The 16,927-nt window shown below is 48.3% G+C and overlaps 1 protein-coding gene across 1 annotated transcript in view; it reads right to left on the bottom strand.

Annotated features, from left to right (window-relative positions):
- Nucleotides 1–16,927, bottom strand: part of LOC119464030 (E3 ubiquitin-protein ligase UBR2-like) — a 72,796-nt gene that overhangs the window by 50,121 nt on the left and 5,748 nt on the right. Inside the window, 9 exon segments of the mRNA XM_037724848.2 lie at nucleotides 2,172–2,558; nucleotides 4,073–4,310; nucleotides 6,594–6,930; nucleotides 8,541–8,685; nucleotides 9,849–9,971; nucleotides 10,552–10,782; nucleotides 12,597–12,720; nucleotides 13,397–13,567; nucleotides 13,987–14,420. Of these exon segments, the coding sequence (XP_037580776.1) occupies nucleotides 2,172–2,558; nucleotides 4,073–4,310; nucleotides 6,594–6,930; nucleotides 8,541–8,685; nucleotides 9,849–9,971; nucleotides 10,552–10,782; nucleotides 12,597–12,720; nucleotides 13,397–13,567; nucleotides 13,987–14,255 (2,025 nt within the window). The 5' untranslated portion in view covers nucleotides 14,256–14,420.

The raw sequence follows: 16,927 nt of genomic DNA, 5'->3' as shown, positions 1-16,927 counted from the left end.
ATGTTTGTATGGCATTCTTACTGCTGCTCTACAAAGAGCATGGTGCCTGGGTTTCAAACCAAGTGAGGTGCAGAACTATGTGGGCATAACTATACAGTAGTTCTAGCGGTTCTGCAGACTGCCTCATTGATGGCAGCTCTAGTGCAGTTGAGGCATTGTTTCTTTTGGTAGAATTGTTACTGAATGAAGGCTCTCAGCAGCCTTCTGAATCATCTTCCATTGACAATGGCTGCACTGATTAGGCAGCAATAGCGATTTTCCGAGCCTCACTTCTGCCTACTGAAACTGCATCCAGGGGTGGTATGATTAGGTATTAACATTTTCAAAAGCGCATACTGTTACAACTTTATCGGTAGCTCAAAGCTTTAGCCGCGGGTCCGGGAATAGAAGATGAGCGATGTGCCGACCCGCGAAATGCCTAGCCGCGGGCTCGAGGAGTCGACGCTCGAGGAGCCGACGCGCGAAGTGCGTAGCCGCGGGTCCGAGGAGTCGACACTTCTTGAGCGATGTGCCGACGCGCGAAATGCGTAGCCGCGGGCTCGAGGAGTCGACGCTCGATTTGCTTAGTCGCGCAGTCGGAGGCGCCAACGCACGAAATGCTTAGGCAAGGATCCGATAAGTCCGCGCGCGATGTGCTTCATCGCCGAGTCGGAGACGCCTACGCGCGAGAGGCTTAGCCGCGTGTCCGAGCATTCCGTGCCCGAAGCTCGGTCGCGAAGTCCGCGTCACCGATGCTCGGAATGCTTAGCCGCGGGTCTGAGACGTCCACGAAAAGCGGGATCGGCCACGCTACTGCGATGTCCGCGTATGCCCGCTTTAACACTCCTCGAAATTACGGAAACTGTCCGGAGCTCGCTCGGAGACTGCAACACGCGGAGCAGACGACGCCATCACGGAGCGAGCACCGGGCCAATGGCGAACCGCGCTGGAGTCACGTGGCGGGCGTGGCCAATAGGTGGCTCCGGCACGACCTTCAATCATTTGCTTTTTGTGTGCTTGTTTCTGTATGGAGGAGATAGCTGAAGCGGCAGATTTGAAGACGGAGAAATGCGCTTTCCAACGAGACCAAGATGGCGGCGCTCGGCTGCGCCGTTCCGGAGATATCGTGGCTTGAAAAACGCCGTTCTTTCGCAATTTCCGCGAAATTTTTCGGCACCTTGGCTGATACAACAATTTTTTTAGAGCACTTCTACTTGGTTTTCAGTGATGATATTTCGGAATCAGATAGAATAAGAGTTACAGAAACTGAAAATGTGATTTTCAAAAAATCGATTTTTTAGCCATTTTTCGCGATGCGAAAGCCGCGTCCCCCCTTAAGCCTTCATCATGGCCAATGCCATCGGTGCATTTGCACTTGCTTATTGCGCAGCCCATTGAGCTTTGCACGAGTGCAGATATGCACACGATGTGCTTTGCACACAAACGGCAGATATCACACACACAACCTTGACTCTGCCTCACTCAGTTTAGGCTGTTCCGTCCAGTTCCATCCAGTAAGCGCACGTATACAAACTTGATAGGCATTCGCATTATTTTCTGGCTGATCGCTGGCAAGCCCAAAGACCGCGTCACACGCCCTGTTATCAATTCAGACTGTGCACGTGACCTTACACCATTTCTCCAGCGTAGTCTGCTGGTACTAACATATCCATGGCTTGCTTCTCTCACCCACAACAGCTTGTTGCCCACCACGCCTGCCAGGTAGACCTAACTAGCATCATTGCTTCAGGAAAATTAAATTAATTCTGGTATTGTATGTGCCAAAACCACAATCTATGAGGCACACAGTAGTGGAAGAGACGGAATTAATTTTAACCGCCCGAGGGTCTTTCACGCGCACCTTAATTTAAACACACAAGCGTTTTTGCATCTCGCCCCCAGCGAAATGCAACCACTGAGCCTGGGATTGAGTCCGTGACCTTGAGCCGCTATGTCAGGAGTTGGCGAACAAGCTTGTGATTTGGCACAAATTTAATGAAACTCCTTTTACAGCGGTCGTACGGCAATAAGAAACCCCAGGGATCACCCGGGGTTGAATCTTTAGTGGGATGTTTAGCACCTGTTCAGAGCACTCCGTCTTGTCCTTAGGGTTACCTTTTGGTCTTAAGTATGCTATGATATTTCACTTCTTTCCAGTCAACCCCTGCACAGTCACACTTGCGATGACCTACCTGTGTCCGCAGCGGGAGCTCCATGAGCTGCTCGGGCGTAGGCTTGCCTCGGAACTGGAACTCGTGAGAGTCGTAGCCCAAGCCAAACCGATCCAGGCAGAGGAGGAGACCCGCCACGAAGCGCGACAGGGGCAGGTGGATGGAGACGGGACCCGTGGACACGTCATAGTCGACGCACGAGGCCGAGTGGTCAGCCAGCTCACGGCCGACGGCCGTCATGTGACCCTGGACCCCCTCAAGCGCTCGCAGGGCCTTGCGCAGGGCCTTGATGGCCACCTCGCGGTCACGCGAGCACCACTCCAGGGCCAGGGCAACGACGGGCGCCAGCTTGAGCTGGATGTTGATGCCCGTCTCCCACTCGGCCTCAAACTCGACGTGCTGGCCCACCTGTGCATGCGTACGCACGCGCAAGAAGGACACACTTTATGTTAACGCTTTGCGGACAAGTGACGACTACAGGCAACCTTTAAGAAAAATTTGGGAGAGTTGGCAGGTGTACATGTGTTTCCACTGATATCAGGACTGCGCTGTGCCCAGTGAAGGATCCTGCCAATCCTGTGTGCAATGAAATGTTGCTATTCGTTCAGAAGAAACCTAGCAACTATCATAGCTCGCACATGTTTAGTTCGTAATAAAGTGGTCCTCAAGTCCCAAATCAAAGACTTTTCAGGAGCTTGGCTCCTGCAAACATACTGCGTGTCTTCGCCTCACAACCGGGGGTTCATTTCGCACACAAGATTTGCACACGTCTTTACACAAGCATTTATTTTTTTTCCTTTTCGTGCATTTTTGCACTAGTGTTTCTTCAGTAATTGAAAACTGCACCTTTGAAGATTTTCATTTCAAACAAAATATTTGCAGCCATGCTTGGTGCTTTAATCATTTATATGCTATAACGTTTAAAAGGATTTTATAGGAACAAGTTTCATGTGTTGTAACTGCAGCTATGCTTCAGTAATTCTTCGTCATAGTGCACAGGAGGTCCCCATTCAGTTTCTAACTACAGGTCCTTCTGCATATACAGCAGAACCTCGTTAATAAGATCCCGTTACGCACGATTTCCCGGTGCCAACGTTCAGAATCGAGAACACAAGAAATGACCCAACAGAGCTACGCTTATTGTTTAGCAGTTAATGCGTTCCCCGAAAACACACAATCTTTTGAGACCAACATTCCACACGTCGCCAAACTGTGTTCGTATGATACATTTTCCGGCCTCTAGATCCCATATAAACAAGAAAAGGTGCAAGGCGCACGCAACAGAGAACAGTAGCTGCCCGCTGCATCAACTTCCCAGCAATACTCAACGTGAAAGTGCCGGCACGCCCTCAGTTTCTTATTCCAGTACCAGCAAACCTCCTCTTGGGTCGTCGCACGTCGCATTCACACCAATCGCTACAAAAACCTATTGGAATTCCCTGCTGCAGGCGGCCTTATGCAAGCGTCACGTTTTGCTACGGCAATTATCTCGCGTCACACACCAGCTCGATATCGTTTCGGTTTTCCATCGCCGTCGTAAAATACTACGCAACAGGAAAACAACGAAACGTGTCTCAGGCCGCCGAAGCCCAACAAGCTCGACATTCGTCGGCGCCTCGTGCTGCAACGATTCACGCAACGCTTCGCATTATATAGATGTCAACTACAGCTGAGCCTGTCAAATGTTTTAGTCACTTCTGATCGTACGTTTTCCCAGTGAGTACAATGTTTTTTTTCTCCCCTTCTTTATTTATATTGCAGAACCTACGAACGACATTCTACTGTACAACTCTTGTAGCTTCCACTTCACGAATTACATCAATAATCTGATTCTGAAAAAAATGGTAGATCTCTTCCCCACAACTCCGCTCCCTGTGAGAATGCACGCAGGAACTCTAGTGGCTGTGCCCTCGACGACCCACCTGGCGGACGACCGAGTCCATCCCCTGCATCCAGGTGAGCAGGCTGAGCAGAGACGTCACGCCGTAGAGGAAACCCTTCCGCAGCTTGTCGGTCCACACGTCAGGGGGCACCGAGAGGATGTAGCGCAGGTCGTACAGGACGAACTGGGCCCGCCGGAAGGCCACGTTGGCATGGTTCCGCTCGAAGGCTAGCCGCCCCTCCGTGTTGCGGTGCTTCTCGCACTCTGACAAGAACGCCCTACGGGGAGACACATTGCAGGGGCGTATCAAGTGCTCTGTGGAACTAAGAGCAACGCAGCAGTGCAAACACAAAAAAAAAGGACATTTACTGCTCCTTCCGTACGAGACATGCTCGAAAAAAATTTGCCAACTCTCAGACATACTGGGAAATGAATGGCATGATCATTCAAGCAGTGTGGAAAGGGCCAACCTCAGTACACATTGAAGGAATGCAAGTGTGGTGCAGGCACCGACTAATTTCGTCTGCTGCCACAGCATGACATGGGCCAAAATAGGGGCGAATATCAGGTCGGGCTTGCACATGTTCCTGTGCAAGCCCATATCAGTGCAATAATGCCACGGACACACTTTTCCAGCCACCTGAGGAATAAAGCTTTCTTTCCTAATAAATTCATTTTTTTAGACTCCCGATTATTCAAACCATTATTTGACGATCCATTCCAAGTCTGACAAATTGGTTAGTGACTGTTCTGACAGTATCTGACTACATGAAAGTGCAAGGTCTGTAATCGTCAAGGGGGCTTACTGAGACACAGTAACTACTTCAGTTCACAGGCTGCACTGCAATGCCTTGAGGCAGGTTTACACAATAGGTTTGACAGGTTTGAGACAGGAGCTTCGCATTTAGCTTACAGGTTCCATTGCCAGCTGCGGTGGTCTCATCTGAATGAGGGCTGAATGCAGGAAGTCCTCACGTACCATACTTTGTGTGCATGTGGTCAAAGTAGCTAACTTCACAAAGCGAAGTGTATCACTTTTCATTACCCAAGTTCAATACCTCATAATGCCGATTAAAGTGCAGGAAACTAAATGCAGGACATATACAGTAGAACCCCGCTGTTACGTTCCCGGGTGATACGTTTTCCCGGCTGTAACGTCGTTTTCGGCCGGTCCCGGCACAGCTCCCATAGAACCCAATGCACAAGGTAACCCCGCTGTTGTGTCGCAACTGTGGGACCGTTCCTGCATCATACGTTGCGAACTGCCACCCCTTGCCGGCCCGAGCGGCTATTTTGACTTTTCATGTTGCTTGGCTTGGTGGCTTGACGATGGCATTGGCCGCCCAAAATGCCAGGGGCGACAACTATGACGTATTTTTGGTTTCCGCCAGCAAAAGTATGGCCTTTAAGATCCGTATTTGCTATCTAAAAATGGTGTCTATGACACATTCTGGCCCTAAAATTAGTTTTGGACGCATAGATGTTTCGTATAAAGTCCAAGGGCGATAACGCTGTTGCCGCACGCCGTATGTTGTATGTGCGAGTGAAAGCATGCAAGGGGAGCCGACGACCACGTCTAAATCTAGCGCGCGCAAGAAAGAAAAGCAGGGAGGGAGTGCGCCTTCTTCCGTTGCGCTCGAGGCACCGGCGAGGGAGCGAAGGCGAGGGGCGAAGAAGGGATAGCGAGCGGTGTTGTACTCTAGCATCAAATGCGTACTGCGCGGCGGCGTGCGGGCCTTATCTTGAAAGCGATCTGCGTTGGGGGCAGAGTCTAGGCAGTGTAGGTGTGTCGGCGGCTCGTAGCTTTGTGCATGCTGTGCGTTCTCGGCACTCAGTTTGCGTTGAAGCGATCGACAACAGCACGAAGGTCACTTCGCTCGCTGCTGCAGTGGTGCTTCCTCACGCCAGCGTTTGACAGCGCGTGTCTGCGCTAATCGAGTGTGATGTGTTCATGTTTGCTTGTGGGCGCTGACACCATGCTTGTTAATATAGTTAATTATGTATAGGTATATTAATATAGTTAATATAGTTTATACGGACGATAAAACTACTATCCTTACATTGTATAGCTGTCTACTAATTTGCTATCGCAATCGATGCTTCGGCTTTCGGGCGAAACTACGACTTTTTTTTCACACGTAAGAATTAAAATAATATTGTATGCAGTTCAACACTGCAGATCAGCGGGGTTCTACTGTAGTAGCGTTTCCAACGAGCTGGAGGAAAGCTTCAGTTGTAGGTGGCCCAGCCAACTAATTATTAAGCACTTTATTAATTAACTTCTAACTGAAATAACATTTAATTCTTTCCTGGTAAATGTATGATCTCCATGGCCAGAAATGAATGCAATCAACTTGTTCAAATTTTTCCTTACGCGGAATGGTGTTTGCACTTGGTGCTTGCTAATGGTGTTTGTGCAGCCCTCCAACAATGGTGTCCCTCAAAGGCCCCAAGCTGCTTTTGGACATCAAAACCGTACGATTTGTATATGCAGCTTTGTGTTGACACAAATCAACAAATGCAGGTGTAAGAAAAAAAAAATACGGGACTGGCACGCCCACCTGAGCAGGACAACAATCGCATTCTCCTCGGCAACGAGCAGGTGCGCCAACGTGGGCACAGTGAAGATCTGCACCGACAGCGAGGTGATGGAGACCGGATGCTCGTGGTCGTCGGCCACAAACTCCTTGAGCAGGTCGGGGTAGTCGCGCGTGAAGGCCCGGGCAAAGTCCTGCTTGCACCGGGCATCCATGAGCATGCCCCCAATGAGAATCTGGTGCCACTGGGCACGCGCCGTCTTCCAGAGGTGCGCATCGGAGCGCATGATGCACCGCACCAGCGCGAAGCCTTCCTCGGGCGTCGGCGCCATCATCACGTCACTCAGGATCAGACGAAACGCTGCGAGGCAAATGAAGCGTGAAGCAATGCAGACAGACTTGCACAAATTGCTCAGTAGACCATAAAAATTATGGTCGCTTAGCGCAAACGAGGAAGGACGGAAAGGGCCAAGGGGAGCGCCAACTTTCAACCGCCTGCGAGTGTTTCCACTGTTTCGACTGAACCAGTTGAAAGCTGGCGCTTCCCTTTGTCCCCTTCCTTGTTTGCGCTAAGCGATCATAATTTTTTTATGGTCTACTGAGCAATATGAACCGACTAGCCCAGCAACAGACTAGCCCAGCAACAACTGGGCTTCTATAGACTTGCACTTCTAGACTTGCACACAGATGGCTCTTGCCAAGCTGCTTTTATGTATATGTTGCACTACCAATGCTTTGCATTCAGTGATAATGAGCACTCTATGGGGATCATGACAACATTAGGGTTCTCAGAACACAACAAAAAATAGCTCCGAATATAAAAAGGACTTGCAGCCCCCCCCCCCCCCCCCAAGTGCTACCAATAATCATCCAAATCCGGCGACTTACAACTGCAAAAGTCTAGCAAATAAGTAGTCACGCGCTAGAAATTATGCAATGAAATGGATTATCCATGAATATAACCTAAATGCTCCATATAAATATAAATGCCATGCTCTAAATAAAGGCATGGAGCACAGTTCAACTGTTCGAACAAATACATGCTAAATTGTACAAAAGACCACATTTTTCCCATAATAAATTCCGACAGTGGATGAACTAATGAAGCACCAGATTTCACTACAGTAAACTTGGTACCGTAACCCTTCATTATTTCAAGTCCAGTTACCAGAGACATTTAGCGTGTCCGTTATTCGGGTACACGCAAGCGGACTGGGCATTTCACCGGATGAGCGGAGGCGCAAACGTGAAGGTCCTGCACGGTGCAGCCACCTGGTGGCGCAGAGCTCAATCAGACAGCTAATATTGCAGTAACCAAGTGTATTCTACTTTGCTGCTGGTGCACATTTTTGGCAGCAACACAATTGCGGGTGTGTATACTTGGCCACTGCAGTATTAGCTGAATTTGTCTGGTTAAGCTCTGCACCACCAGGTGGCTGCACCGTACAGGCCGCTTACGTTTACGCCTCCGCCCCTCCAGTAAAACGCCCAGTCCACCTGCGTTCACCGGAATACCAGACAAGCTAAAACTCTCTACCGTGGTAACTTGTGTAAGGCCCGCACCTCAACTTGAAGTGCAAATATTTTCGAAAATAAAATTTGATGAAGTGTCATGCGCATAGTCACCAGCACGTTCATTTCCGCAAGCTGCTACTAGATCGCACTAGTTACTATCCTGCCGGCGATGGCATCACCATCCTCACTGTATCCCACTGGATCACGTTGCACCGATCCTGTGCGATTCAACGGTATTGGCTGTGCTGCAGTGCGCTGTTTAGCTGCATCGTGTTTTCAGACGCATTCCGCTAGCGACTACGGAGAAGCACCTGGCAGCTCTGCCTTCAACACCAGGTAATTGCACACCACAGGTAAAATAACTTCCCATTATAAAAGTTTGCAGGTATGCGGAAGCAAATGGGATCCCGTGGTTAAACTTGAACAAAACTGACGTGCAAAAGCAAAGGCACTGACCCTGGCACTGTGCAAGGAAGCCCTGCAGCCAGCCAAGCAGGCGCATGGCGAACGACTGGTGCGCCACCACCGACGAGTGCATCACCAGCACCCGCAGGGGCCGACTGCCGTGCCGGGACGTGATCCGCTCAATGTGCTGCTTCACCTGCACGCACATTCATCGAGATACTATTGTCACGTTGTGGCGACGGTGAGGAACAAGACCGTGAGTCACAAATCTATTCATTGGCAGAACTTGTGCCCAGAAATACAAGCGACACTCGCAGCAAAACGATAGTGGCGAGCACTGTCGCTGGTGAAAAAATGTCATCAACGGGCCAAGGCTACGTATACATGACCATCGTACATTCCAGCGTAATCACTCATGCTTGCACACGTTCCACAATGTACATCACTATTCACAAGAGTGCACATGCAATCTGATTAGGCAATGTTCTTCCGCTGTAGAAATGGCAACAACATTGAGGAAAGCTCAAGTACATGTAGCCGTGTCTTGCATCGACCAATTAATTTTGTAACAGTGGTTAGCCGTTGAAAAACGGTCACTGGAAAAAGATAAACAATGTGCGCGTCTCGAAATCCTTGTGCACGTAACAGTAGAGTTTCCTACTGAGAACACAAGAAAATCATACTGCTACCGATATGATAACTGCTTTTCACCGTATTGGTCGCCACAGCTGCATTGGTAGAGCACCATACGCATAGTGCGGAAGAATGGGTTCAGCTCGAACTATAAGCGGCCAAAATACAGCGTGCGGCAGACTCTTTCACTTTCAAAATAGGGCCAAGGCGATCGTATCGCCGACGTGGATCATCATAGAATACGTCCTGCTTCGGTCCACTGAAACCCTACCACGTTGCTTTGCTGGCAAAAATCCTCTCATTCTGTTTGCACCAGTCCTACACGCAAGTTTTGGGTTCTCCAAATGCCCAATATGCGGACCAATTTCCATCCATCTCTGCACACGTGACCACTTTTTCCTTTTAAATGCAGCATCATGATGAACTCGGCACTTCATGCTGATAGAGCAAACGCAGAAAACTGGAAGACAGACGGTAGACTAATAAGCACACATACTACAGCACATGGAGGAAGCTACGGCAGCTACGCTCGAAGCACTTACGAGGCGGCCATTTTGAAATGCCTATGGCGATAATGGTAACGCAGATTTAGGGTCGTACTCGATTCCATCGCGCACACAATTTTTGGACCCGTTTTATCGGGGACAAAAGTGCGCGTTAGATTCGATTAAATACGGTAAGCACGGCAGTACATTACGGCCACCTAGGTAGGGGTGAATGACCTACCTGCAGGCAATCACTGAACGTTGAGCTTCGGACCACGCTGCGGCCCTCACGGTCCACCATGGTTGCGTACTCGATGGCCTCTCGGTGTGAGCACTCGATGGCCCTGTTCAGGGTCTGGATCACCTGCAGCCATCAACCCCATCAAGAAATGTAAATCATTCCTCCACATCTGCAAGAAAGCTTTTTTTCTTTGACAGCGAGTGACTTCCTGCATTGGGCAATATTAGCCATAGCTAAGCCAAGGCAACGTAACACGAGGTCAGAAATTAGTTAAAATGTTCCGGTGTGACGTAAAACTACATGCAGGCAACGCTATATGTCAAGTGGTTAATCATTTAGTTGCCATCAGTTCTCGAGAATATCAATACCTTGCATAAGATGTACCACTGCAATAATCCCTGACAACGAAAAATGAATCTGTAGTACAGTTTAGATGCCACCAGATGATGCAGTAATCCAGGATGAAAAGCAAAGGCAACAAACTGTCATGTGATGTTCAAACTGTACCTATGCATCTCGACAAAGGTTTTTATCAAAGCAAACTCGAGAAATGAACTCTTTGTCCGCATACATGGAGATGGTACTGCAAGCATGTTCCAGTCGCTGATCAAACTAGCCATTTTTCAGATTTGTAATAGACTACTTGACAATATGAACCTACTTTTAAAAAAGTATTGCGACGAAGATTCTGTCGGACACGCACCTGTTCGTAGGTGTGCGTCTCATCGTTGAACAGCATGGTGACGTAGGTGTCGGGCAGTCCCGGCAGAGGCGTCAGGGCGAGGTCCGGAGGAAGTTCGGTGGACTTGCCCCACGTGAGCATCTGGTGGCAGTAGAGCAGCACCGCCCGCAGCACAAGCTCCACGCGGCTCACCAGGTCCGGAGGGAGCCGGTCCAGGGGATTGGGCTCATCCCCATCCCGGCCCTCCTCCTGCTGTCGTTTTGGAAGCGAGAGTGGGATCAGACTATCAACAGCATGCCCGTAAGTGCACCGTTATACAAACCGGCACGAATCAGCAGAGCTAGAGAACTTATTGCAATGCGATGGGACGCGAAACACAAAGGGACGGAAGACAAGGACAGGAAAGAGAGTGTCACTCGCCAGCTAAGGCTATTCCTAGAATAAATTCGTTTCAATAGGGAAGGTGCCAGCATGCCCAAATACATTTCCACACCACAATGGGACATCTGAGATGAAATGGTGAAAAAGCATGCTTATTGTAACATACAATATGAGGATTTATGTTCAGTGCTCCGTTGAGCCGCAGAAAAATTGGTGATATGTATGCCGCATTTCTTTTTGATGTAGCATGCCTCCATTATTACTCACGTGCCAAGGCATCTTTGCTTGGCACTTTCCCTATAAAAGTGAATCTGCCTGCTATGAATAAATATAGACGCTCTTTCCTGTCCTAGTTCTATTTCACTTTATTTTGTGTCCCGTTACACCGTAATAAGTATGAAACAACTAGCACATCAACAAGTAGTGATGAGCTGGAGAACGCTTATTAAAGACCAATTGCAACAAAATTTGGTTTTTAAGCCGGATCCGACACATAAATACCTTTCATATATCAAATAAGATGCCAATAAACAATGACACCAAGGACAACACAGAGGAAATTACGTGTACTTAGTAATTGAATTAAAGAAATTATAAATTAATGGAAATGAAAATGGATGAAAGAACAACTGTCCACAGGTGGGGAACGATCCCACGTCTTCGCATTACGCGTGCGACGCTCTTACCATTGAGCTACCGTGGTGCCGTTTTCCCATCCACTTTCTGGGTTATTTATGTTTTACAACTAGAACTAACCCTGGGAGTGCAAAAGAAAGAAGAGGCATGTGCAGAAAGAAGGCCGAAAGAAGCAAGAGATGTGCCCCCATTGCTAGGCGACACTAGTTTTGGTGGAGCATGCACTCACGAAACCCGATGCATCGTCAACTCCACAATAGAGAAAAAAAAAAAGAAAGTCCTCTTCCAGATTTTTTTCCCTCTAGCGCCGTCTCAGGTATTTCAACCCCATGCGCCTTGCCGTCCGCTAGCCTACTGTTCCGGCTGCCGTAAAGAACACACAGAAGTCTAACAATCCCCAGATTGAGGCGTTAACATGACAGGAAAACTGAATGATGATTGTTATTCTGAAAAGTTCAGTATTCTGAAGTTCGTAGTACTGAAGTATTTTTACATTGAAACTATTAGTAGTCAGCAGGGGATTTCTGTAAAGTTTGTTAATTTGAAAAGTTTGTTAATGTGGCGTTTGTAGCAATGAGATTTCACTGTATTTTGAGGAAGCTTTTTAGCAATATGAGGCAACAACCCGCAGAACACTGGAAACGAGCTTCACAACCAAGCCACCTATGGCTTCGTGTGGAAGTTGTAGAGGCAGTTCTTGTCGGATGTAAAACAGAGGTGCAATTTGCATCTGCTTTACATTACCCACGTGATACCATCGCAGTCGGGGACATTGCATAAGTCTGTCTCCTCTGACGGTGCTTTCAAAAGAAAGTGAAATGCGTGCCACCACACTTCTTCCTCGTCCTGTGTCCCTGCTCTGACGCAACAAATGATGCTCGCTGCCTGTCACTCAGTGTCGGCCAACAACATTTAGCCAGAAACATCAAGCTCAATACCGAAAGTCAGCAAGAAAAAAAAAAAAGTTCCGATTTCTTGCCTGTAGGCACCACTCGTCCACAAATGGCTAAACGGTTTATTTCTCCACAGGGTCGGTGCAGTTCTCTCACCTGCTTGACAGCACGCCCATGGGTCTCGCAGAACGGGGACGACCGCCAGGCCTCAAGGTCACCGCAGTCGCAGTAGCCGCCACCGCAGCTCATGCTCATCTTGTACTTGTGGTTCTTGTGCTCGCTGCACCAGCAGGCAAATCCCAAGTGACAAGATTACTTCATTTTCCATAGCCAAGGACAAAGAAACACACGTTTGCCACAACAAGCAGGCTACAATTCTTGGCATACACAGCTTTTCCATCTTTCAACAGACAGTCGCCACAAAGTTCAAGTCCTGGTACAGTGCGTGCATTCCCACTGTCAGTTAGACAGCCACATCACAAATTGGACATAGACAGAAAAAAAGATTCAATAAGACTGCCTCGAAGCCTACACGCTGGTGGTGTTAATGTCAATGCCTAAAAAAAAAACATGAATCAGTCTTGCAGAGCATCACAGAACTTACACTGATTGACCAATTATTCCCCAATGCCTATCGAACACCCCTTTAACAATGCTGAGACTTGCATTTGCAGACTAATATCTTCAACTTCAGCTTCCCTTTCTAGACTGAGTCATGCGATTCTTTTTGGGCACCAGTACTCACTGTCAAAGGCTCGATAAATTTGTTTTATCACTTAGCAGCACATAAGTAATCACCCTTCTCGAGTGCTTTTTTAATTGATGCTAAATACCGTTAATTGTTTCACTTTTACTCAATTTGTTTCTTGATGCACCACTGCCACCCCTGCAACGGCCCTGTACAGGCTGCTGTACGTAGACTAAATAAACACAGCCTTCCTGAAATGACAAGTCACCTGCTTTTGAAGCAGTCGACACAGAGGACACAGGTAGGGTCAAGACCGCAGTCTCGGCAGGAGTACGTGGGCTCGCCGGACTTGAACACTCGGCCACACAATGTCGGGGGCGACTCCATCCGACGCAGCTCCTCAAAGTAGCCCCGCGGATCTGAGGTCCCGCAGACAAACCTGCACAAAGGGTGCACAAAGGCGCATGCTTCCAGTAACAGCTTACAAATCAATCACAATTTGTACGTTCTTTTTCCATAACTGCGAACGCTTCGTACAAGTTTTCTGTTGCTACACCGTTACAATTAAAAGCACGTTTGACCATAGCACCGACAGATGGCGCCACCATTCCAATACAGCAAAATCGACATTCTTTGAACATCGCCACAGATGACGTGCCTTTTGGCTTAGTCGAGAAACGGGCACGTAATGCTCTCAAATGGAATATTAAACTGGACCCGCTATAAAATGCTATTTCAGTGCGAAATCTGAAATGAAATCCTGCAGCAGTTTGGTTGGAAGAGACGTGTATATGTGGCACTCCTATTTACGCGACACTCCGAATTTTGCATTCGGAGGACCAGCATTGTAAAGCTCACCTCTCGAGCGAGTCGAGCAGCGTCTTGCGTAGTGTTGCCTCGTCGTAGGCCAGCTGCAGCGGGCGGCAGTTGAGGGGCGGGCTCAGCAGTGGAGGCACGTGCGTCGCCCAGAAAGCACGCAACACCTCGGGCGTCAGGGCGCCACACTCGTGGGCCTTCAGCCAGCCAGCCACCGCCGCGTCCACTTCAGACATGTAGGGGCTGCGCACGTCGGCCTCTTCGCCCACACGCAGCGAGGCCTGCGCGAGGCCCGTGTCCTCGCCTTCCATGTTGAGGCAGTGGTGAAGGGCAGTAGGCTGCGTCTACGGGACTAGTCCGCAGAAAGCTGGATGGCCATGTCTGAGATCCTCTCTGCTTTGTCGCTCTCAGCTGGCCTGCAGGAGGTCCCGGGGCTTGAAGCTCATGGGGTGCCACGTGCGTCCCCCACCGCAGCCCTGCATTAGCGCACGATAGAAGAAGAAAAAAAAGTTAAGATTTACTCTTACATTGCCACTCCCAAGACAACTCGGGCACACACTCTCGCACAACCTTCCACTCCCCAAACATACTGATTTTGTGTTTTCAGTGCACTCCCTGCCTCTCCAGAAGCAACTTGTGAAGAAAATAACACTACACACGCGTTGTGCCACCTATGGACAGGTCATCTAAACACAAATAAAGCTTGCGTAAATTAAATTTCCGACGGCAGGCGGAGCAAATACCTCGGTGTTCTGTGGTTTTGTCTCAGCAGAGCTGCCATGGCAGACCAGTGTGGCAGGTCTATCCGCACTTTGACAGATGAAGAATTACTCCCTGTTGATGAATTTCGAAGAAGAAACGATGACAAAGAACCAGCTTTTATGTAGCATGAAATGTCCTCTGAACTAACATGCACCTGACAGGGGCTTAAGAAGCAGTAGGTGAAAAAAAAAAAAAAAAACAGCAGTAAAGGGTTAAAGAAGCCCTGCAGCACATGTGCAGGGTTTCTGTGGAATGTGTCGCTAAGGGAGCTGTGGAATGTGACTGGTATTAAAAGAACAAGGAGAAACACTAAATCCATTTTTGGCAGGAACGTAACGACAGACGGAACATAAGAACACACATAAAATACACCCCACCAGTGCCTGTGGCGTGTACTTTTACGTTCCGTATCCATTCTTTTGGCACTGAAGCCAGAGTGAATGAACAATCAACCAGCTCACAAGATTGTGCTAAGAACACTAAATCAGCTTAGACATAACTTATTCGTTCAATGCCATCTTAGCTAATTTGGCAGAGAGCACTTCATTACTAGCAGAGAAAATCAAAGCCATATTTCTTTCTTTTTGTTTATTTTGCCCCGAAACCCAGTACTGGATCATCAGTGCAATGTCACAGATTTTAAAGCATTTTTCTCATATTTGGGCCCTTGTGGTGCAGTAAAATTTGTCGTGACTTTCAAAGTTCTTTCCTGGGCTCCTTGAGACTACAATGCAGTCCTTCTTCAATAAAGAGCTAATTAGGCCCCCGCCATTAAGGTCCCAACATCACCACCAGCCTTTCATCTTTTCTAACTTATCAATCCTCCACTCATGCTAGGAATGGCTCTTTTGGTATCGTAGAAGGGTAATTTACTAACACAGGTCAACCCACATTTACCTTTATTGTCCCTCTAAAGAGCGTCCCCTCCGAACTGTTTTTCCAGCAAAATGCTTTTTTAATGTGCCTTATCTCAGTGATCTTATCAAAATCAAAGGCTGCTCCTTCCACAGCATTGCAATCTTTGCCTTTCAATCATTCTTAGTGCACTCAACACCGAGCAGACACTGAGCAATGCCCACATTTCTCCCCCTATCATTGCACTAAGGTCCTGTATAAGCATGCCATCCAATATAACTCCATCGTGCTTCACAGTCTCGAAGGCCTTCATATTGGCAGTGGCACTGTTCTCAGCCTTCAAATGAAGCCACTTCCTTATGTCAGCTAGGCTTTCTGCAACTGTAGTCCTGCCGAGACAGTGCACAGTCACGAAGTCCGATTAAGTCCAGTCAGTGCACTTGCCGAAGCGTCGCAATAAGCATAAAAAGTGACGGCCATTTCGAGAGTTGAAAGAAATTATGTGGATCTAAACCACACGGTGGAATCTGAGAAGCGAAGCTTTTGTGAAGCGGTATGTTCTGCTCACCGTTTTGCAAACCATATTGATTAGCTGCCTGCCAGTGAAGACGGCAAGGCGTGGAGACTGCCACCACGTGACCATGCATTGTACTGTCTCGGGGATCGACCCCCTTTGCTATGACACTGGGTCCACGATCTACTAAGCAGGCCGATTCTGGAGATAGTGCAACAGTTAACTACCCTTTACTCGGCAAAAGACCAACCCAGCAGTTGTGCCAAACCCTATGAAAGTAGGCATACAAAGGTTTCATTTGTTGAAGTAATTGTGCTCTTGATTATGTATATTTGTTGCAATGGCTATAATTATGTATCATTTGTTTCATTACTCAGTAATTCCATAGAAAACAAAGCCAGCAGCAAGGACACCTGTAAGGTTAGTAAAGATAGTAGTGCTGCTTTGCATCCCAGCTATTCAGCAAGACAGCAGCCTCCAGGCATGGGTCATGAAAGTCCAGGAAAGTTTGCAATGAAAACTTTGCTTTAATAGGGACAGCTAATCTTTAGGGAAATACTGCAGGCTCCTCACTTCCTGTGCTGGAATAATCTTTGGCTCAGGCAGTCACAAGAGTGCTGGTGGCACCACTCTGGCCTATGCTGGTCTATTAACTAGCATGACTCTCCAGTCAACCAAACCTGCCTATACCTGCTTTGCCAGAACTGGTCACTCTACTCAATGGCTTGGCCGTTCCTATGCCCCCAGTCACTGTCCATCAATCTCTTGAAGTGCTTTCGCATACAAGCTCAACTCACAAGAAAATTGATTACCGGGCTGCTTGGCAATGACTCGTTAGTATATTCAGGGCAG

This window comes from Dermacentor silvarum, chromosome 9 (assembly GCF_013339745.2).
Source record: "Dermacentor silvarum isolate Dsil-2018 chromosome 9, BIME_Dsil_1.4, whole genome shotgun sequence".
Taxonomy (NCBI): domain Eukaryota; kingdom Metazoa; phylum Arthropoda; class Arachnida; order Ixodida; family Ixodidae; genus Dermacentor; species Dermacentor silvarum.
Note: the sequence above shows the minus strand (reverse complement) of the source record. Positions and strands in the feature narration are given on the sequence as shown.